We start from the raw sequence: 23,149 nt of genomic DNA on the forward strand, positions 1-23,149 counted from the left end.
ACTAGACCTAGAACTACAAAGTTTTGAGAACAGAACAAAATTTTGGAAGTTTTGAGAATAACATTTACACATATCCAGACGGTTTTTTTAAAAACTTTCGTTTTTTAGAACTTTTTGTTATTTTAACTCACATTAATGATTTAGTATTTGAGATTACCGTTTTACCGACAGTATCTATAGTCCATACCACTAGACTCACCGTGTGAGTCATTCGTGTTTCTCGTGGTATCAACTATACGTGAGTTAGTGTACCAAGAACTAGAATTATTCGGTGTTCTTATTGGTTCTAGTTTTACATTAGCACTATCACTAGAACTAACATAAGACGCAGGGGTAAGCACGAATGTTTCTAGTTCTAGGTCTAGTGTTAGTTCTAGTTTTACACTAGCAGAGTTACTATGTAGAACTAACACTATACCTAGAACTAGAATCATTTGAGTTTAGCCGCACGTCTCTAAAGACGGCTAAACTCGAATGACTCTAGTTCCAGGTATAGTGTTTATTCTAGCTCTACACTTGCACTGTCATTAGAACTAACATTAGCTCTAGAAACATTTGGGTTTAGCTGAACGTCTCTTAGGACGACTAAACCCGGATGATTCTAGTTGTAGGTCTTGTGTTAGTTCTAGTGATAGTGCTAATGTAAAACTAGAACTAATAAGAACACCGAATGATTCTAGTTCTTGGTCTAGCGCTGGACAACAATTAAAACTAGAGCCAACACTAGACCTAGAAAAATTTTGGAAGTTTTGAGGATACATATCCAGACGGTTTTTTTAAAAACTTTCGTTTTTTAGAACTTTTTGTTACTTTTATATAAACACTCATCATTAACTCACATTAATGATTTAATATTTGAAATTACCGTTTTACCGATAGTATCTATAGTCCATACCACTAGACCCACCGTGTGAGTCATTCGTGTTTCTCGTGGTATCGACTATACGTGAGTTAGTGTACCAAGAACTAGAATTATTCGGTGTTCTTATTGGTTCTAGTTTTACATTAGCACTATCACTAGAACTAACATAAGATGCAGGGGTAAGCACGAATGTTTCTAGTTCTAGGTCTAGTGTTAGTTCTAGTTTTACACTAGCAGAGTTACTATGTAGAACTAACGCTATACCTAGAACTAGACTCATTTGAGTTTAGCCGCACGTCTCTAAAGACGGCTAAACTCGAATGATTTTAGTTCCAGGTATAGTGTTTATTCTAGCTCTACACTTGCACTGTCATTAGAACTAACATTAGCTCTAGAAACATTTGGGTTTAGCTGAACGTCTCGTCGTAGCTACGAATATTTTACATAAAAGAAGAAGAAAAAATGTATTATCAGTATCACATTCCAATTAAAATAGTTGAATTTAAATTAAATTGAGTAAAGTAAAGTTTGATTTAATCTCATTTCTCAATGAATAAATCCGTAGATCTCTTGGACAAGAATTAAGCGGTAACCTAGGTGATGGAAGAGCCGAAAGCAAATCAGGTGTAAAGCCCAATGGGACGGGAATTGAACAATGAGAACGACGGCGTTAACGTTACAAGTTTCACTTTACGCGGTCCATTGGTCCGTTAACTCGCCACCAGAGAGAAACTTGCCACCCCTATAACGTCGCGCAGCCCTACAATAATGCAAAGTTCTGGTCGCACTTTGAACAACGATGTAATTCAACCTTTACTACCTCGACATCAACTTCAATAACCTCCATCACTTCAATAGTAGGTTAAAATGAAATTGCTTAATATCTCTTAATGGGTTCAATTTCAGTCCTTTCGTGGATATAAAAATGCAAACAATTTCGGAAAATCTTCGGAGAAAAATGAAAGAAAAACGGAAACGTTTAGAATATTCGAATAAAATTTGAACCCCTCAAAGTATTTGTATAAAAACGAAATTTACATAGCATTATAATATAATATCGATATATTTTAAAGTCAAATTTTGAACGATTTGAATAATAATTAAAATGGTACGTCTAGTTACAATATTATTATTACCTATGTAACAATTTTCACGACCATTAAGCTGTTGGAAAATTTAATTCCGTTGGTTCCAAATGCCATCGGCGTTTTATTACATTACCATTTGCGCCGTAGGGGCCAATAAATTTACCGATGCGTTAACGTTACCTACTCGTAACGTTGATGCATCTAAACTTAGTTTCAACACCAAAATTGATCTATAAATGCGTAAACTGGTAATGGGGTGTAATCTGATTGTGCAAAATGTCCGAACTATCATAATCGTATACAGGTATTTGAGTTCTATTAAATCCAAAACTATTTAGTAATTTTGATTTAAGTTACGAAATTACTACTGTACTTACACTGTCCTACATAAAATGCCACATAGCTTAATAGTACAGAGGCATTGGGTAGTTTTGCAAAGGAAAAGTTTTGCTAGGAAAAAAGTGACGTTCTTATGATAACCCTGAGTTTTTAGCTGTCTTAAGAGACAAACGGCTAAACGCGAATGATTCAAGTTCTTGGTATTGTGTTAGTTCTAGTGATAATACAGATAGTGCTAATGTAAAACTAGAACTAATAAGAGCACCGAATGATTCTAGTTCTTGGTCTAGTGCTGGACACCAATTAAAACTAGACCTAGAACTACAAAGTTTTGAGGACAGAACAAAATTTTGGAATTTTGAGGATAACATTTACACATATCCAGGCTGTTTACCCATGGGTGCGCCACTGAGTGGTTTCTTGGCTGATCTCTTCCTCAATAAAATAGAAGAAGACTTAATCTTAAGCAAAAAGAATCCATATCAACAAAACATCATCTTATGGACTCGTTATGTAGACGATATCCTGGTTTTGTAGAAAACCTGGATAAAATTGAGGAACTTCATCATTGAAATTGATCTCTGGTTCAGGCAGATATTTGAATGTTCACAAATGGATCAAAAACGCCGGAAAGGGTCGGAGCAGGAGCACGTCTCTAAAGATGGCTAAACCCGAATGATTCTAGTTCTAGGTATAGTGTTAGTTCTAGTTTTACACTTGCACTGTCACTAGAACTAATATTAGACCTAGAAACATCTGGGTTTAGCCAAACGTCTGTTAAGACGGCTTAACCCGAATGATTCTAGTTCTTGGTCTAGCGCTGAATAACAGATAAAACTAGAACTAACACTAGACTTAGAAGCAGAAACTTGCTAGAAACTTTCTAGATCTAGGTCTAGTGATAGTTTATCTTATGTTAACTAACCATTGTCACTAGAATTAACATTAGACCTACAACTAGAAAAAGACATGTTGTATTTTATGTGGGTCAACGTAAATAATTTTAAGTGAAATTCACTGTATAAGTACATACATTTAATAAGTAAATTGAAGCGTAATCCTACAACAACAGTAATACATTAACCGTAGGGATTAAGTTTAATAACCCGTATGCTTGAATTTATCGGCCGTAAGTAACACGAATGCCATCTTCTAGTGGTTATCCTGCTCTTTCATGGGGTAAAACCCGGATCGCCGCAGCATCATCCCCCATTTGCAAGATGGGAAATATTTGATTTACTCAATTTCGAATCGTATATCACGTAAGGCGTTCGTGAAATATATACCTAGATGCTTATATAAGATGGTTTGGCAAGAAATTGCCTCTTACCTCAATTCGAAATATAGGGTAAGCCAGTGATTCTCAAACATTTCGTAAGAGAAGTTCTCAAAAAGTTTCATTTCTTAATCTCTAATAGTTTCTCTTCAAGCTCATTTTTAGGAAATATCAAAAATTTTTTATTTTTATCACTATCATTAGAATTAACACTAGACCTAGTACTAGAAATTTTCGAGTTAAGCTGTGTGTCTTTGGAAAGAATGTAGAAAATTATATTCGAAATTTATTTTATCAGTGTTTGTTAATAATTAGAAAAAATAATGATGAGTCTTACTAATTTCGGCTAATTTCGGAGAACTTAGAACGTTCAAGTATTTAAAATGTTAACGTGGTTGTAAAGTATACTTTAACCATTTATACTATATTAACTTGTAACTTTAACGAATGTAAACTTGATATTTGATATTTTAATCTATTATTTTGTCCTAAAATCTAGTCTCTGAAGATGGCTATTAGCCGAAACTAGTAAAACTCATATTTATTATTTATTAAAGACCAGTTTTGAAAGTACAAAAAAACTTTATATGTATATTTTCTTGACACCCAACTCCAAATATTAAGTGAGTTTTGTTAGACCATTTTAGTTGTTTATCGTTTATAGTTTCTATTATTGAGTTTTGTGCCGTCATTCTTCTTCTTATTTCTTCATTTTCCACTCGATCATCTCTCAAAACATCATATGTACTTTCTCGCTCCTCCAATTACCATATATTTGGTCTTATCTTTGTTCATTTTCAAGCCCCATCTATTGTATTCTTCTTCTAGTTTATTTAAGATATGAATGAATCATGAAAACCTTTTGTTTAACTATTTATCAATTCTATTATTGAGAGAGGGTAATTTTTATTTTATTATTATATTCGTTATATTAATATAATACAATGAACATAGACAATATTTATACGTGTATTAAAGAAAAAGGATTTTAAAATTTCACCGTCGGGATACTAATAACTCACCCTGTATATTTAATATGTACAGGGTGACTACATATATTTAATAATGTACTTTATAAAAAAACTTTTTATACAAAATTTGTTTAATATTTTATTTGCCATAATGAGACAGCATTCAATTATTTTTATTTCAGAAAACAAATGAGCAACGAATAACGCAAATTTTATACTTTTGTATAAAATATTTATATTTATATCATATTTATTTATGTTTATAAAGTTGATACCAAGATATACAGGGTGTGTCAAATGTCTGGAATATAGCCAATAACGTCGCCATTTGTGCTTTTAAAGAAAAATGTTTCAAATGCAAGTTTCTTTATTAATAATGGCGCATTTTTGCTTGTTTGTATTGTTTTCTGTTTCGTTGCTATGGCAACCAACATTGTTATTTTAAATGGGATGCATATGTTTTATTTTTGACTTTTTTTTCAATCATTTTCAAAAAATCGTAATAAATCGATGTTTTAAGTAACGATTATGAAATTATCAGCATTAATAATACAAAGTATAAGCTTTCCAATAAAAGAAACCGTTTTTGAAAATATCTCTTAGTTCTTGAGATATTAACTTTTAAACATAACAATGCTTTTCTTATTTCTAGATAAACAATTTTTTTTCAATCATTTTCAAAAAATCGTAATAAATCGATCTTTTAATAAACGATTATGAAATTATCAGCATTAATAATACAAAGTATAAGCTTTCCAATAAAAGAAACCGTTTTTGAAAATATCTCTTAGTTCTTGAGATATTAAATTTTAAACATAACAATACTTTTCTTGTTTCTAGATAAACAATTTTTTTTCAATCATTTTCAAAAAATCGTAATAAATCGATCTTTTAATAAACGATTATGAAATTATCAGCATTAATAATACAAAGTATAAGCTTTCCAATGAAAGAAACCGTTTTTGAAAATATCTCTTAGTTCTTGAGATATTCACTTTTAAACATAACAATACTTTTCTTATTTCTAGATAAACAATTTTTTTTCAATCATTTTCAAAAAATCGTAATAAATCGATCTTTTAATAAACGATTATGAAATTATCAGCATTAATAATACAAAGTATAAGCTTTCCAATAAAAGAAACCGTTTTTGAAAATATCTCTTAGTTCTTGAGATATTAACTTTTAAACATAACAATACTTTTCTTATTTCTAGATAAACAATTTTTTTTCAATAATTTTCAAAAAATCGTAATAAATCGATCTTTTAATAAACGATTATGAAATTATTAGCATTAATAATACAAAGTATAAGCTTTCCAATAAAAGAAACCGTTTTTGAAAATATCTCTTAGTTCTTGAGATATTAACTTTTAAACATAACAATACTTTTCTTATTTCTAGATAAACAATTTGTTTTCAATCATTTTCAAAAAATCTTAATAAATCGATGTTTTAAGAAACGATTATGCAATTATCAGCATTAATAATACAAAGTATAAGCTTTCCAATAAAAGAAACCGTTTTTGAAAATATCTCTTAGTTCTTGAGATATTAACTTTTAAGCATAACAATACTTTTTCTTTTTTCTAGGTCAACAATTTTATTTCAATCATTTTCAAAAAATCGTAATAAATCGTGGTTGTAATAGATCGTAATGATATCATCAGTATTAAATAAAAAGGATTTTAAAATTTCTCCGCCGGGATACTAATAACTCACCCTGTACATTTAATATGTACAGGGTGACTACATATATTTAATAATGCACTTTATAAAAAAACTTTTTATACAAAATTTGTTTAATATTTTATTTGCCATAATAAGACAGCATTCAATTGTTTTTATTTCAGAAAATAAATGAGCAACGAATAACGCAAATTTTATACTTTTGTATAAAATGTTTTTTTATATACAGGGTGTGTCAAATATCTGGAATATAGCCAATAACTTCGCCATTTGTGCTTTTAAAGAGTAATGTTTCAAATGCAAGTTTTTTTATTAATAATAGCGCATTTTTTGGTGATATTTGCTTGTTTGTATTGTTTTTTATTTCGTTGCTATGGCAACCAACATTGTTATTTTAAATGGGATGCATATGTTTTTTTTGCATACTTTGATAGAGGATAAATCCCTCTATATTTTATAAGAAAAAAACCAAGAAAAAATGCATTTTCTGAAAATATTATCATCATTACACTTGATAAAAACCGAGGCGCCACAATGTAATGTCCAGTTTCAGATTAATATTTGTTGGATACTGTATAAAACTGAAAAATAAAATAACAGACATAAAATTTCTAAAAATACTTTTAAAAAATTCCATATTTCTATTTAATTTATTTTCTTTCTTTTCAGGCTGAAATATGGAGTGTCTTCATAGCGATTTTACGGAAAAGCGTGCGGAATTTACAGGCTTGCACCGATGTTGGCCTGATCGAGCACGTCCTGAAAAGGCTTCGCAATGCGGACGTCGTCGTCGCAGGTATCTATTTCTTCTTACCCTGTTTTGCTTGTCTCCACCCTTTACAGGAATGCGCATTTTTCACACGCCCCTCTTTCTCTCGCTCCCACCTTTACCGTTCGACTATAAAAGTAAAAAAAGAAGACAAATCTCTTGTGATCTCGAGAAGACGACGCGACCCCCTCGGGGAGTTTCCTTTTAATTTAAGACGACAGGAAAAGGTTGGTGGTGGAGAAGAAAAACGGAAAGAACAGAACAAGTGGCTTCCTGGGGGAGTCCCCAAGAAATTTCGTTGAAATACTAATTAACGGTCACTTTGGGAACTAAAATAAGATATCGCAAAGTCGAGGAAATTAAATTATTAATTATGAGGCAATCGATAAATTTGTTCCTCAACGAGATTATTTTTAAATGTTAGAGAGATAATTCCATTCGGGTCATTGATTTAACCAAATGTGGAAATAAATCATAAATTTATTAATAAATAAATTTCACTGGTATCCCATAACGAAATTGTATAAAATTATTTCCTAAAATTTCACGAATCAAATTCTTAATTAATTACATTTTATTCCAGTAAATAAAATACAATTTAAACCGAAAGTTAAATCGATAACCCTCAAAAAGTTTACTCGAAACTCGGTTAGCTAAAGCTTTTTGGAGGTCTAATTACTCTAACTTTGAATTTAATTAGGTTTATCATTAATTTATTATAATTATCCCGCAACGTAATTTTATCAACGTAATTTAATTTTTTTTCCAGATTTATTAATAGAAATGCTTGGCGTTTTGGCTAGTTATAGTATCACAGTAAAGGAGCTCAAATTGCTTTTTGGTGCCATGAAAGCAATTAATGGAAAATGGGTAAGAAATTTTTAAAATAACATTAATCACTTTGGCATTAAAAAAAGAAGTGACAATTTCAACTTGAAACTTGTGGAAACGTGTGTAGTAAATTTTCTGGTTTTATTTTAAAGCGGTGAGCGTGATCTCAAAGTTCTATCTCTTGTAAGGTAAACTTTGTCGGTGAGAAGAAACACTGCGGGATATGAAATTGTGGAAACTCGACATGTTACAGCGTATGTTGTTACTTAAAAAGTTTGGGGGGACAGTAGATTACATTTGGTCTCGTTGTGAGAACAAACAGTTTAGTTTTCGTACTTGTACTGTTTTCACAAAAGGAAAAGAATTTTTTTTTTTCTTAAATTTTCTTTAAACAATAATTTAATAAGTAATAAAATAATCTTGAGATATTAACTTTTAAACATAACAAAACTTTTCTTATTTTTAAATGAACAATTTTTTTTCAATCATTTTCAAAAAATCTTAATAAATCGATGTTTTAATAAACGATTATGAAATTATCAGCATTAATAATACAAAGTATAAGCTTTCCAATAAAAGATACCGTTTTTTAAAATATCTTTTAGTTTTCGAGATATTAACTTTTAAACATAACAATACTTTTCTTATTTTTATATAAACAATTTTTTTTCAATCATTTTCAAAAATTCGTAATAAATCGATGTTTTAAGAAACGATTATAAAATTATCATCATTAATAATACAAAGTATAAGCTTTCCAATAAAAGAAACCATTTTTGAAAATATCTCTTAGTTCTTGAGATATTAACTTTTAAACATAACAATACTTTTTTTATTTCAAGATGAACAATTTTTTTTCAATCATTTTCAAAAAATCGTAATAAATCGATGTTTTAAGAAACGATTATGAAATTATCAGCATTAATAATACAAAGTATAAGCTTTCCAATAAAAGAAACCGTTTTTTAAAATATCTCTTAGTTCTTGAGATATTAACTTTTAAACATAACAATACTTTTCTTATTTCAAGATGAACAATTTTTTTTCAATCATTTTCAAAAAATCGTAATAAATCAATGTTTTAAGAAACGATTATGAAATTATCAGCATTAATAATAAAAAGTTAAAGCTTTCCAATAAAAGAAACCGTTTTTGAAAATATCTCTTAGTTCTTGAGATATTAACTTTTAAACATAACAATACTTTTCTTATTTCTAGATGAAAATTTTTTTTCAATTATCTTCAAAAAATCGTAATAAATCGATGTTTTAAGAAACGATTATAAAATTATCAGTATTAATAATACAAAGTATAAGCTTTCCAATAAAAAAAACCGTTTTTGAAAATATCTCTTAGTTTTCGAGATATTAATTTTTATAGATAACAATACTTTTCTTATTTTTAAATGAACAATTTTTTTTCAATCATTTTCAAAAAATCGTAATAAATCGATGTTTTAAGAAACAATTATAAAATTATCAGCATTAATAATAAAAAGTGAAAGCTTTCCAATAAAAGAAACCGTTTTTGAAAATATCTTTTAGTTTTCGAGATATTAACTTTTAAACATAACAATACTTTTCTTATTTCAAGATGAACAATTTTTTTTCAATCATTTTCAAAAAATCGTAATAAATCGATGTTTTAAGAAACGATTATAAAATTATCATCATTAATAATACAAAGTATAAGCTTTCCAATAAAAGAAACCATTTTTGAAAATATCTTTTAGTTCTTGAGATATTAACCTTTAAACATAACAATACTTTTTTTACTTCAAGATGAACAATTTTTTTTCAATCATTTTCAAAAAATCGTAATAAATCGATGTTTTAAGAAACGATTATGAAATTATCAGCATTAATAATACAAAGTATAAGCTTTCCAATAAAAGAAACCGTTTTTGAAAATATTTCTTAGTTCTTGAGATATTAACTTTTAAACATAACAATACCTTTCTTATTTTTAGATGAACAATTTTTTTTCAATCATTTTCAAAAAATCGTAATAAATCGATGTTTTAAGAAACGATTATGAAATTATCAGCATTAATAATAAAAAGTGAAAGCTTTCCAATAAAAGAAACCGTTTTTGAAAATATCTCTTAGTTCTTGAGGTATTAACTTTTAAACATCACAATACATTTCTTATTTCTAGATGAAAATTTTTTTTTCAATTATCTTCAAAAAATCGTAATAAATCGATGTTTTAAGAAACGTTTATGAAATTATCAGCATTAATAATACAAAGTATAAGCTTTCCAATAAAAGAAACCGTTTTTTAAAATATCTCTTAGTTCTTGAGATATTAAGTTTTAAACATAACAATACTTTTTTTGTTTCAAGATGAACAATTTTTTTTCAATCATTTTCAAAAAATCGTAATAAATCGATGTTTTAAGAAACGATTATGAAATTATCAGCATTAATAATACAACGTATAAGCTTTCCAATAAAAGAAATCGTTTTTGAAAATATTTCTTAGTTCTTGAGATATTTACTTTTAAACATAATACTTTTTTTTTCTTAGGTTAACAATTTTTTTGCACTCATTTTCAAAAAATCGTAATAAATCGTAGTTTTAATAAATCGTGATGAAACTATCAGCATTAATAATACAAACTATAAGCTTTCCAATAAAAGAATCCGTTTTTTAAAATATCTTTTAGTTTTCGAGATATTAATGTTTAAACATAACAATATTTTTTCTTATTTCTAGATGAACAATTTTTGTACACTCATTTTCAAAAAATTATAATAAATCGTCATCAGCATTAAATCAGCATTAATAATAGAAACTATAAGCTTTGCAATAAAAGAAACCGTTTTTGAAAATATCTCTTAGTTCTTGAGATATTAACTTTTAAACATAACAATACTTTTCTTATTTCTACACTGAGAGAAATATATTCTTGAATGAAGATTATTACTCTTGGCTCAAGCTCATCAAGATCATTTTGTTGAGTGAAGAAAAACCACATATTCTCAAAGCAAGTATACAAATATTTTTGATTCTCAAAAAAAACGAATTCTTAGTGAAAATAAATCAATAATCTTGAATTTAATCCATTTTCGTATCGAGAATAGATTTCTTAAGTCGAGAATAACGTATCTTTCTTTTTAGAAAAACTTATTCATGTAACAACAATTTTGTATAATTCTTCATTTGAGTATTATAAATTATTGACGCTATTTCTTCGATGCTAAGAATATGATATATATTTTTGTTTTAAGAGTATCTTATACTTGTTTCTAAGAAATACATTTAAGAATAAATTTTTCTTGAAAGTCAAGAATAATTTCCTTCAGTGTAGGTGATCAATTTTTGTACACCCATTTTCAAAAAATCATAATAAATCGTAGTTTTAATCAATAATGATGAAACTATCAGCATTAATAATACAAACTATGAGCTTTCGAATAAAAACAACCGTTTTTGAAAATATCTCTTAGTTCTTGAGATATTAACTTTTAAACATAACAATACTTTTTCTTATATCTTGGTTAACAATTTTTTTGCACTCATTTTCAAAAAATCGTAATAAATCGTAGTTTTAATACATCGTGATGAAACTATCAGCATTAATAGTACAAACTATAAGCTTTCCAATAAAAGAAACCGTTTTTGAAAATATCTCTTAGTTCTTGAGATATTAAGTTTTAAACATGCCAATAATTTTCTTATTTCTGTGTGATCAATTTTTTACACTCATTTTCAAAAAATCGTAATAAATCGTAGTTTTAATTAATGATGATGAAACTATCAGCATTAATAATACAAACTATAAGCTTTCCAATAAAAGAAACCGTTTTTGAAAATATCTCTTAGTTCTTGAAATATTAACTTTTAAACATATCAATACTTTTTCTTATATCTTGGTTAAAAATTTTTTTGCACTCATTTTCAAAAAATCGTAATAAATCGTAGTTTTAATAAATCGTGATGAAACTATCAGCATTAATAATACAAACTATAAGCTTTCCTATAAAAGAAACCGTTTTTGAAAATATCTTTTAGTTCTTGAGATATTAACTTTTAAACATGCCAATAATTTTCTTATTTCTGTGATCAATCTTTGTACACTCATTTTCAAAAAATCGTAATAAATCGTAGTTTTAATAAATCGTGATGAAAGTATTAGCATTAATAATACAAACTATAAGCTTTCCAATAAAAGAAACCGGTTTTAAAAATATCTCTTAGTTCTTGAGATATTAACTTTTAAACATGCCAATAATTTTCTTATTTCTGTGATCAATTTTTGTACACTCATTTTCAAAAAATCATAATAAATGGTAGTTTTAATCAATGATGATGAAACTATCAGCATTAATAATACAAACTGTAAGCTTTCCAATAAAAGAAACCATTTTTTAAAATATCTTTTAATTTTCGAGATATTAACTTTTAAACAAAACAATACTTTTCTTATTTCTAGATGAACAATTTTTTTACACCCATTTTCAAAAAATCGTAATAAATCGTAGTTTTAATCAATGATGATGAAACTATCAGCATTAATAATACAAACCATAAGCTTTCCAATAAAGAAAACCGTTTTTGAAAATATCTCTTAGTTCTTAAGATATTAACTTTTAAACATATCAATACTTTTCTTATTTCTAGGTAATCAATTTTTGTGCATCCATTTTCAAAAAATCGTAATAAATCGTAGTTTTAATCAATGATGATGAAACTATCAGCATTAATAATAGAAACTATAATCTTTCCAATAAAAGAAACCGTTTTTTAAAATATCTTTTAATTTTCGAGATATTAATTTTTAAACAAAACAATACTTTTCTTATTTCTAGATGAACAATTTTTTTACACCCATTTTCAAAAAATCGTAATAAATCGTAGTTTTAATCAATGATGATGAAACTATCAGCATTAATAATAGAAACTATAATCTTTCCAATAAAAGAAACCGTTTTTTAAAATATCTTTTAATTTTCGAGATATTAATTTTTAAACAAAACAATACTTTTCTTATTTCTAGATGAACAATTTTTTTACACCCATTTTCAAAAAATCGTAATAAATCGTAGTTTTAATCAATGATGATGAAACTATCAGCATTAATAATACAAACTATAAGCTTTCCAATAAAAGAAACCGTTTTTAAAAATATCTTTTAGTTTTCGTGATATTAATGTTTAAACATGCCAATAATTTTCTTATTTCTGTGATCAATTTTTGTACACTCATTTTCAAAAAATCGTAATAAATCGTAGTTTTAATCAATGATGATGAAACTATCAGCATTAATAATACAAACTATAAGCTTTCCAATAAAAACAACCGTTTTTGAAAATATCTCTTAGTTTTTGAGATATTACTTCTTAAACATAATTTTATCATTTTTATAATATTATTTATAACAAGTTTTTTAAATTATTAACTTAATCAATTTTATTTTCAGCCTCGACATTCAGCTAAATTACTAAACGTTCTCCGTCAAATGCCCCAAAGAAGCGGACCGGATGTATTTTTTAGTTTTCCTGGCAGAAAAGGATCTGTACGTATTATTATCTTATAAAAATTATCTTGCTCAATATTTTCTACTTCCAATTTTTTTAAATCGTTATCTTCTATCCTTTTCCCCTTGACCAACTCCAATTTTTCTAATCTTTTCAGATAAACCCACCCTCCAGCGATTCGCAATTCCCAACTTTTCCCTCAGCTTCCAAGAGTCAATATTTTCCAACATTATTTATTCAACCGGTTCGTACAAATATGTTATAAAAAAGAACAATACTTATATCCTATATATAGAGAGTTGGAAGGAAATCATATCGATCGATTTAGTTTTTGAATCATTTTTATTTTTTTGTTTCGAATCGTTTTCCAGGCGATTGTGCTACCCCCGTTGGCGAAATGGCCGTACGAGAACGGTTTCACCTTCACCACGTGGTTCAGACTGGATCCCATCAACTCGGTGAATATAGAACGGGAGAAACCCTATTTGTATTGGTAAGTATCTAATCCCAACCCGGAGGTGTACTTATTTTTAATGGGTAAGGCACACTTTTGGGAGTATAGTTATATCTCTAAATTAATAAAAAAAGTTTTAAATTAACTAATTTACCTAGGTTCGTGTTCAACAGGAAATAGAGAGCGAGTTTAGAATCGCAGCCGCACGTAGTTAATTAAGTTCCATTGTCCCACTCGGTTTCAAATATATATTCCATTCGCACGCCGAGTTATGTTTAATCAACGGAGGAGGCGCTTCCGGTTATGTTTCCTTAGCTACCTGATTTAATATTGAAGCGAGTCAGATCTTATCGAGGATCAAGTTTATTTAATAACTAGTTACTGTAATGCAATATTGTGTAAATTTTAATCAACGTTGTTTTGCAGCTTTAAAACAAGCAAAGGAGTCGGGTACACTGCCCATTTCGTTGGAAATTGTCTGGTGTTAACATCGATGAAGATAAAGGGTAAAGGATTTCAACATTGCGTAAAGTACGAGTTTCAACCAAGAAAGGTAAAGTTGCTACTTGATTAAAATCTCGTTTTAATTAATTTTTTTTATTTCAAATAGTGGTACATGCTCGCAGTGGTGTACATTTACAATAGGTGGACGAAGAGTGAGATCAAATGTTTAGTCAACGGTCAATTAGCGTCCAGCACAGAGATGGCCTGGTTCGTGTCCACAAACGATGTGAGTACACACAACGAATGTACAAACGTGGAGCTTTTTTTTACTGTTCATTGTTTTTTTTTTGTTTAATTGGTAACGTGAATTCGAAACTGCAGTAAAAAAATGCAGCACGACGTGTCCTCGGGCGAAACGTATATTTGCGCCCACTTTCTGCTGTTTGTTTTATTTCATTAACAGCCCGACCCGGTACAGTCGGTGCAAACACGCGTGTGCACGTTTTAATTTTAAAACAAATTCCCCCAAAAAAAAATGTTGAATTTTTTATTTTAGCCTTTCGACAAATGCTTTATTGGGGCTACACCGGAACTGGATGAGGAACGAGTTTTTTGTGGACAAATGTCGGCAATTTATTTGTTTAGCGAAGCTTTAACTACGCATCAAATTTGCGCAATGCACAGACTAGGTCCTGGATATAAGGTAAACAATTTAATAATCATTAAATAAAAATTCTAATTATTTTGCGATTTGTTAGAGCCAATTTCGATTCGATAATGAATGTCATTTGAATCTACCCGACAATCACAAAAGGGTGAGTGAAATTGATCAGAGTGGTACTAGCATGGCCCAGAACATCTCAGATGCACGTATAGTAAGCACGTTTTTAATTTTATTATTTATATTTTTTTTATTATTTTATTAGTAGAAATCACAAATTGCTATTATACAGGGTGTCTCACGTAACTGGTTCATTAGAACCATTAGAAAGAGTTATTTCCGAGTTATTTTGGTTTTAAGCTTTTTCTGGTAAATTTCACCATGCTCTTTAAAACCCCATATCTCAGCCAATGTTGTTTCAAAAAAGATCTACATTGAGACGATTAATAATAATAATAATCGCCTTTATTCTCCAATAAAATAATACAAATAATCCATATGTTATTATAATACAACCTATCAAATAACTAAATACTTAATTATTGGAGAACCTCAAGGTGCAGTTCAGATGAGTGCCAATGACACTCCACGTTCTTACACTGAATCTTGCAAATTAAAAAGATTAAAAAGAAAATGAACAGAACTAAAGGTAACAGTAGAAATAATGGCCTAAAATTATTACTAAAAACCTACATAAGCCTAATTAATTCCGCAAGAAAAAGAAAAATTTCGTATCAATTCCATAACATCATAACAATTCAATTCAAAAAAAGGACTCATTGCAAGGGAGGTCCACGCCATAAAGTAGCTTAATTAGTTTTAATTTCTACCGGCAGGTTATTATATTTAAAGTAAATGTTATGGCTAAAAGATCTCTCAAACAAAGCTATTCTGTGGGCTGGTGACGTCATGTTCGAGAAAGAATTTTAAAAACGTATAATATGATTTATTATTGAATCTTTTTGTTCTTATTTTATGTTAATTTAATAATTTATTTTAAATTTTTTTATATACCTAATTGAGGTTCAGATGGAAGAACAAGGATATTTTTGTCTGAACTGCGCCTCGCGATTCGCTTATTTATTATTTTTTTTAATTCTTTTCTCTTGTATAATTATATATTTTTATTTATTATTAATACCAAATTTATGGTTTGGCAATAAAGCTAATTATTATTATGGAGTATTATTATTTAAGACGTATAAAATAGAAAACTTATAAAAAAGGCTTCCTTTATATATAATTTTTAAGGATCTTTGGGTGATACAGCTAAATATTCACTATTATTTTTATTTAGTAATTCACGCTCCTAATATAATTTTAAAGCAAAGAAATTAATAACAAGTTGTACAGAGTTAAGAAGTTATTAAATTGGTTTGGACTTACTGAATATCAAACAAATATCAACGCCTAATTTATTAGAAAGACATTGATAAAATAAAATATCCATCAACAAATTATTATAAACAACAAACAATCAGCTCTATTTTTTATACTTAGTAAACTTAAACATTTTTGTCTCTAAGGTTCATTTCGCATTTCGAAGACTAATTTATCTATTTAAATCCCTCAATCTAATATATGTACGTTGATTAAATTCCCTTTAATTTAATCCTTATCTCATCGTTATATCTCAATCCGTTTTTGAGATACGATTCTTTTAATTTCATGTTTTAACATTTTAATAACCAAGTTGGATGTAAATATCGTAACAACGAAAGTTATGGAGAATAAAAAATTATTTATGCCACATTTAACCTTGATTAAATTCCCTTTAATTTAATCCCTATCTCATTGTTATTATCTCAATTCGTTTTTGAGATACGATTTTTTTAATTTAATTTTTTAATAACCAAGTTGAATATAAATATCGTAACAACGAAAGTTATGGAGAATAAAAAATTATTTATGCCACATTTAATCTTGATTAAATTCCCTTTAATTTAATCCTTATCTCATCGTTATATCTCAATTCGTTTTTGAGATACCATTCTTTTAATTTCATTTTTTAATTTTTTAATAACCTAGTTGAGTATAAATATCGTAACAACGAAAGTTATGGAGAATAAAAAATTATTTATGCCACATTTAATCTTGATTAAATTCCCTTTAATTTAATCCTTATCTCATTGTTATATCTCAATCCGTTTTTGAGATACAATTCTTTTAATTTTATTTTTTTAAATTTTAATAATCAAGTTGAGTATAAATATCGAACAACGAAAGTTATAGAGAATAAGAAATTATTTATGCCACATTTAATCTTGATTAAATTCCCTTTAATTTAATCCTTATCTCATCGTTATATCTCAATCCGTTTTTGAGATACGATTCTTTTAATTTCGTTTTTTAATTTTTTAATAACCAAGTTGAGTATAAATATCGTAACAACGAAAGTTATGGAGAATAAGAAATTATTTATGGCACATTTAATCTTGATTAAATTCCCTTTAATTTAATCCTTATCACATCGTTATATCTCAATTCGTTTTTGAGATACGATTCTTTTAATTTCATTTTTTAACATTTTAATAACCAAGTTGAGTATAAATATCATAACAACGAAAGTTATGGAGAATAAGAAATTATTTATGCCACATTTAATCTTGATTAAATTCCCTTTAATTTAATCCTTATCTCATCGTTATATCTCAATTCGTTTTTGAGATACGATTCTTTTAATTTCATTTTTTAACATTTTAATAACCAAGTTGAGTATAAATATCATAACAACGAAAGTTATGGAGAATAAGAAATTATTTATGCCACATTTAATCTTGATTAAATTCCCTTTAATTTAATCCTTATCTCATCGTTATATCTCAATCAGTTTTTGAGATACGATTCTTTTAATTTTATTTTTTTAAATTTTAATAACCAAGTTGAGTATAAATATCGTAACAACGAAAATTATGGAGAATAAGAAATTATTTATTTCACATTTAATATTGATTAAATTCCCTTTAATTTAATCCTTATCTCATCGTTATATCTCAATCCGTTTTTGAGATACGATTCTTTTAATTTCATTTTTAACATTTTAATAACCAAGTTGGATGTAAATATCGTAACAACCAAAGTTATAGAGAATAAGAAATTATTTATGCCACCTTTAATCTTGATTAAATTCCCTTTAATTTAATCCTTATCTCATCGTTATATCTCAATTCGTTTTTGAGATACGATTTTTTTAATTTCATTTTTTAATAACCAAGTTGAGTATAAATATCGTAACAACGAAAGTTATGGAATTATTTATGGCACATTTAATCCTTATCTCATCGTTATATCTCAATTCGTTTTTGAGATAAGATTCTTTTCGAAAAACTGTCAAAATGTCATGGCCTTCTAATTAAAATACAAACGGTTTCCTGCATTTTCTGCATGTTTTGATAAATTCTCGAATATGAGAGAAACTACATTAAATAGGTATAGGAATGTTTGTAGATAAATTGTAGCGAATTAAACGCCCTTTCGGGTAGGCTAATAAAATATGGGGTGTTCCATTTAAAATTTTCGACTTTCTTGCGGTTGAATATGGAGAAACGGTAATACAATTTTTGACTACCCTGTATAAGATACTCTGATACAATAAATGATGATCTATTTGACAGCATCTAAAGAGTAATCGTGCCAAATTAGAGCTTTTTTGAATGAACGTTGGCTGGGATATGGGGTTTTAAAGAGCATGGTGAAATTTGCAAAAAAAAACTTAAAATCAAAATAACTCGAAAACGAAAAACGTTACATACCAATAGCTTTTATGAAAGCCAACATATTTTTTTACGTACAATTAAAAGGTGTAATAAAAACTACAGCATTCCGTTTAAAATGACGAAGTTATGGTCTACTTCCGGTAGACCGGAAGTGGCAGCCATCTTGAAAATATTTTAGATCGAAAGTTCCGAATAAACAATTCTTCATGCTACTAAAATTTCAAAACTGTACGAATTGTGGAACCTGAAAAAGTTCTAACGAAGCAATTACGTGAGACACCTGTATATACAGTGTGTTAATTAATTATCGTACCCGACGTCATCATTGCAAGTATGCAACCAATATCACAGTACTGTATATCACAATGATGTTGGGTACGATAATTAAATTAATACAATGTACATTTTATGTAGATAATTTTATGTTTTAATAGATAAAGTATTTTTTGGTTTAAATTTCTATAAAGCTGTGTATCGAAATATTGTGAGTGGGGTTGGGGGTTTAGGTTGAGTGTGTGGGAGGTCGATTTTTGGCTGTTTATTTTAGCGTATATCGAGCTTCACGCCCGAACAAATGCGATTATCTACAAAAATCCCGTGTTAATTTCCAAAGCGGACGATTTTTCCCGGACATAACTGGGAAAGCTTTAATAATCCAGGCGCGGCGTGCATTGTGCAAGATTGGTCCCTATTTTTTTTTTCCATTTTTGAATTTTGTCCCGATTTTTGTTGTTATCCGAACTCCCTTTATGTCAATTTTAAAAATTTCCATTTACAGGTTTACCTCGATATAATCGTTCTGATCAAACCCGTTTAATTTACCCGGAATATTTATGATACCAACCAACAAAAAATCCGTTTATGAATAAAAAAGTACAAAATTTTATCGCTCCCTATTTTTTAGGTGCTCTACGATGGAAAGCTTTCTAGCGCGATCGTTTTTATGTACAACCCCGTAGCCACTGATAGCCAGCTTTGTCTACAATCAGCCCCGAAGGGAAATATTTCTTACTTCGTCCACACTCCACATGCTCTCATGTTACAGGTGAAATTAAAATAAATGAGGAAATCTCTTAATTTTATTAATTCTTGTTTTTGTTAGGACGTGAAAGCTGTGATAACCCATTCCATCCACAGCACGCTCAACTCAATAGGAGGAATTCAAGTGCTGTTTCCACTTTTTTCCCAATTAGATTTGCCTTACGAGTGCAATGGATCTGCAGATGCTAAACGTGACCCTACACTGTGGTAAATAATTTATTATTCAGTAATTAAATTAATGTATCCACTTATAACGAATTTTTTGTATTTAACATGGTATCAGTTAATAATGTTTAATTTTGCTATAATTTAAAAGAAAAAGCCTAAAAGTAAAAAGAAAGTGCATAAATATTAAATTAAGTCTTCAAGAGATAAAAGAAATAATTCGATCTTTGTATTAGCGATTTTACTAACTCTAACAGAGTGACTTAATAAAGCTACAACATATTTTCTTGTAGTAACTAAGTCGAGGTTGCTTGAGACCGAGATATTACAGCATGTGCTATCCAATATTGCATCAATTGTAACACCACAAGTTACCTTGTCCTATTAAAGTTACTTCATGCATCTAATTAAGTCGAGCTCGCCTGGACATTTGCTTTAAACGGAGTATCTCAAGAGTTGAAGGTTGGAAAGAACGAGTAATATATATTCAGAAAACAATAAATATTGTTAATTTATTCGATAATATTAATAACGATTAATATAAAAGTTATGCAGCAAATCGATCCTTCTGCTACAAGAGTATCCACGGTTGTGAATTCTTAGGTGACAAAATAGTTGCCACAGAAGACTTTGCCAAAATTAAGAATGAGGAGGCATCACTTTTCCAAAAGGAGCACAAAATACGGGTTGTGTTTAAAAATCAATAATACAACCCAGCTAGATGACCCAAGGTACGTGTTTCCAAAAGATTTTTCAATGTTAGCAGAAAGAAAGGCTGAGAAGCAACTTTTGGGAAAACCATGAAATATTAAAACTGTTTGCGCTTTACTGGAAAACTCATGCTCCAAAGGATTCATTTTCAATAGTCAACAGAGAGAGCAAAGTCAGAAATATTTCGCAAAAAAACGTTTTTCAAAAGTGGAGGGAGAACAAGATCAATATTTCCAAAAATAAGAGAACTCTGAAACAATTTTTGCAATACAAGGAGATAACATGAACTGGTTAAAAAGCCATAAGGCAGCAAAAATCATCTTAACCTAACCAATACAGCCAAAGATCTGAAAGGATTTTATTGAAAATCATAAGTAATTTCAAAATAAGCAGGCAAAATTTTTTGCAAAAATAAGAGAAAGCAAAGACTAGTTCAAATCCAAGAGAAAGTAAGAACAAATTTTGCAAAATTAGCAGAGAACACGAGCTTTCTCTAAAACCCAAGAAACACGAAGAGATCGATTTGTTCTCTGTTCAGCTACTCTCATCTTATAAAGTAAAAACAAAAAAAAAGATAGAGTGCGCTCAGGTCAGTTACAAATAATACTCTTTGTGTCGTCGTCTGACACTAATGTCAAAACGACTAACTATAATAAGAAGAGGAGCGTGTAACAAAGAATATGTAGCAAGAAAAAATGTTTGAACCCTCTTTTTGGTGGATTCATGGATTCATAAGTTAAAAAGAAGGGTATCTGGTTATAAAAGAATTTGTTCTTTATGAACGTGAGAAACGTATTCCATAAAAAATTTTGACTTTTGACACATTGTGAAAAAAGAAACATAATATATCTAAAGTTGGCATTTATGACAATGAATAATCAGAAAAAAATCAAGATTGAAAAGAGATGAGAAAAAGTATTTCGGACAAAAAATGTTCTTTAGGAACCTAAACATCATATTCTATAAAAATGTTTAACACATTTATCAGTTATACCAATCTTATTTGGTTAGAAAGTTAATGTTTCTGAAATTGGCGTTTTTGGCATAAAAATCGGATAAAAGTCCGAGAATGAAAGGAGATAGAAGAAAATGTTTCGGACAACAAAGCCAACCTAACTCAATCAGATGATACTCAAATCTGTTTTTCTAAAGAGCATCAAAGGTTTTTCTAAAGGTCATAAGAGAGATGAGCTATTTCTTCAAAACTAGCAAAACTAGCAAAAGCCAGTGCCGTCTTAAAAGACGTGCGGCTAAACCCAAATGTTTCTAGTTCTAGGTATAGTGTTAGTTCTATTTTACACTAACACTATCACTAGAACTAACACAAGACTTAGAACAAGAAACATTCGGGTGTAGTCATGACAAAAACTTTCAGTTGTCAATGTCAACTTTAATTTTATTATTATATTCGTAATCTTCATAAAATAACCTTTAAATTGTGTCCAAACTTGACGCATTTATTTCAAAAAACCAAAAAGTTCGAACTTTAGACTTTTAATTTTGACATATTTGTCAACTTCATAAAAAATCCTTTAAAATGAGTCCAAAGATGACGCACTTATCTCAAAAAACAAAAAAGTTAGAATAAAAAACATTAAACCCGAAGTTAGCAACAATGAAGATAGCAATTTAATTTTTAAATATTAATACCAACCTTAATTTAATTTTTTTTTTATTATATTTTTGTTTTTGTGACAAATATTAAGACATTTTATAAAAATTAAGAATATGTCAAAATGGCATTGACATTTCAAACCGGAAGTCCAAACTTGACGCATTTATCTCAAAAAAACAAAAAGTACGAACTTTCAACTATTAATTTTGACATATTTGTCAACTTCATAAAAAATCCTATAAAATGAGTCCAAACTCGACATATTTAACTTTAATATTAATGGAAATACAATGACTGAGTTGACGGAGTCAACGTCAATTTTGACATATTTGTCATCTTCATTAAAAACCGTTTAAAATGAGTCCAAAGATGACGCACTTATCTCAAAAAACAAAAAAGTTAGAATAAAAAACATTAAACCCGAAGTTAGCAACAATGAAGATAGCAATTTAATTTTTAAATATTAATACCAACCTTAATTTAATTTTTTTTTTATTATATTTTTGTTTTTGTGACAAATATTAAGACATTTTATAAAAATTAAGAATATGTCAAAATGGCATTGACATTTCAAACCGGAAGTCCAAACTTGACGCATTTATCTCAAAAAAACAAAAAGTACGAACTTTCAACTATTAATTTTGACATATTTGTCAACTTCATAAAAAATCCTATAAAATGAGTCCAAACTCGACATATTTAACTTTAATATTAATGGAAATACAATGACTTCCGGTTTGAAACGTCAACGTCAATTTTGACGTATTTGTCATCTTCATTAAAAATCCTTTAAAATGAGTCCAAAGATGACGCACTTATCTCAAAAAACAAAAAAGTTAGAATAAAAACCATTAAACCCGAAGTTAGCAACAATGAAGATAGCAATTTAATTTTTAAATATTAATACCAACCTTAATTTAATTTTTTTTTTATTATATTTTTGTTTTTGTGACAAATATTAAGACATTTTATAAAAATTAAGAATATGTCAAAATGGCATTGACATTTCAAACCGGAAGTCCAAACTTGACGCA

At 28.5% G+C, this 23,149-nt stretch overlaps 2 protein-coding genes across 7 annotated transcripts in view; one reads left to right on the forward strand and one right to left on the reverse strand.

Moving 5' to 3' along the window:
* Positions 1-23,149, reverse strand: part of LOC111413468 (deoxycytidylate deaminase) — a 314,302-nt gene that overhangs the window by 203,215 nt on the left and 87,938 nt on the right. The window lies entirely within an intron of this gene.
* Positions 1-23,149, forward strand: part of LOC111413469 (A kinase anchor protein rugose) — a 391,387-nt gene that overhangs the window by 202,038 nt on the left and 166,200 nt on the right. For 4 of the 6 annotated variants that reach the window (XM_071199894.1, XM_071199896.1, XM_071199897.1 and 1 more), the window contains 10 exons: positions 6,895-7,021; positions 7,764-7,864; positions 13,251-13,346; positions 13,680-13,801; positions 14,189-14,315; positions 14,373-14,492; positions 14,763-14,909; positions 14,965-15,081; positions 19,488-19,628; positions 19,686-19,831. In XM_071199894.1, the coding sequence (XP_071055995.1) occupies positions 6,895-7,021; positions 7,764-7,864; positions 13,251-13,346; positions 13,680-13,801; positions 14,189-14,315; positions 14,373-14,492; positions 14,763-14,909; positions 14,965-15,081; positions 19,488-19,628; positions 19,686-19,831 (1,244 nt within the window). The remainder of the gene's footprint in view (positions 1-6,894; positions 7,022-7,763; positions 7,865-13,250; positions 13,347-13,679; positions 13,802-14,188; positions 14,316-14,372; positions 14,493-14,762; positions 14,910-14,964; positions 15,082-19,487; positions 19,629-19,685; positions 19,832-23,149) is intronic. The other 2 variants (XM_071199895.1, XM_071199898.1) reach the window with 1 other exon arrangement.

The sequence above is a fragment of the Onthophagus taurus genome, chromosome 11, assembly GCF_036711975.1.
Source record: "Onthophagus taurus isolate NC chromosome 11, IU_Otau_3.0, whole genome shotgun sequence".
Taxonomy (NCBI): domain Eukaryota; kingdom Metazoa; phylum Arthropoda; class Insecta; order Coleoptera; family Scarabaeidae; genus Onthophagus; species Onthophagus taurus.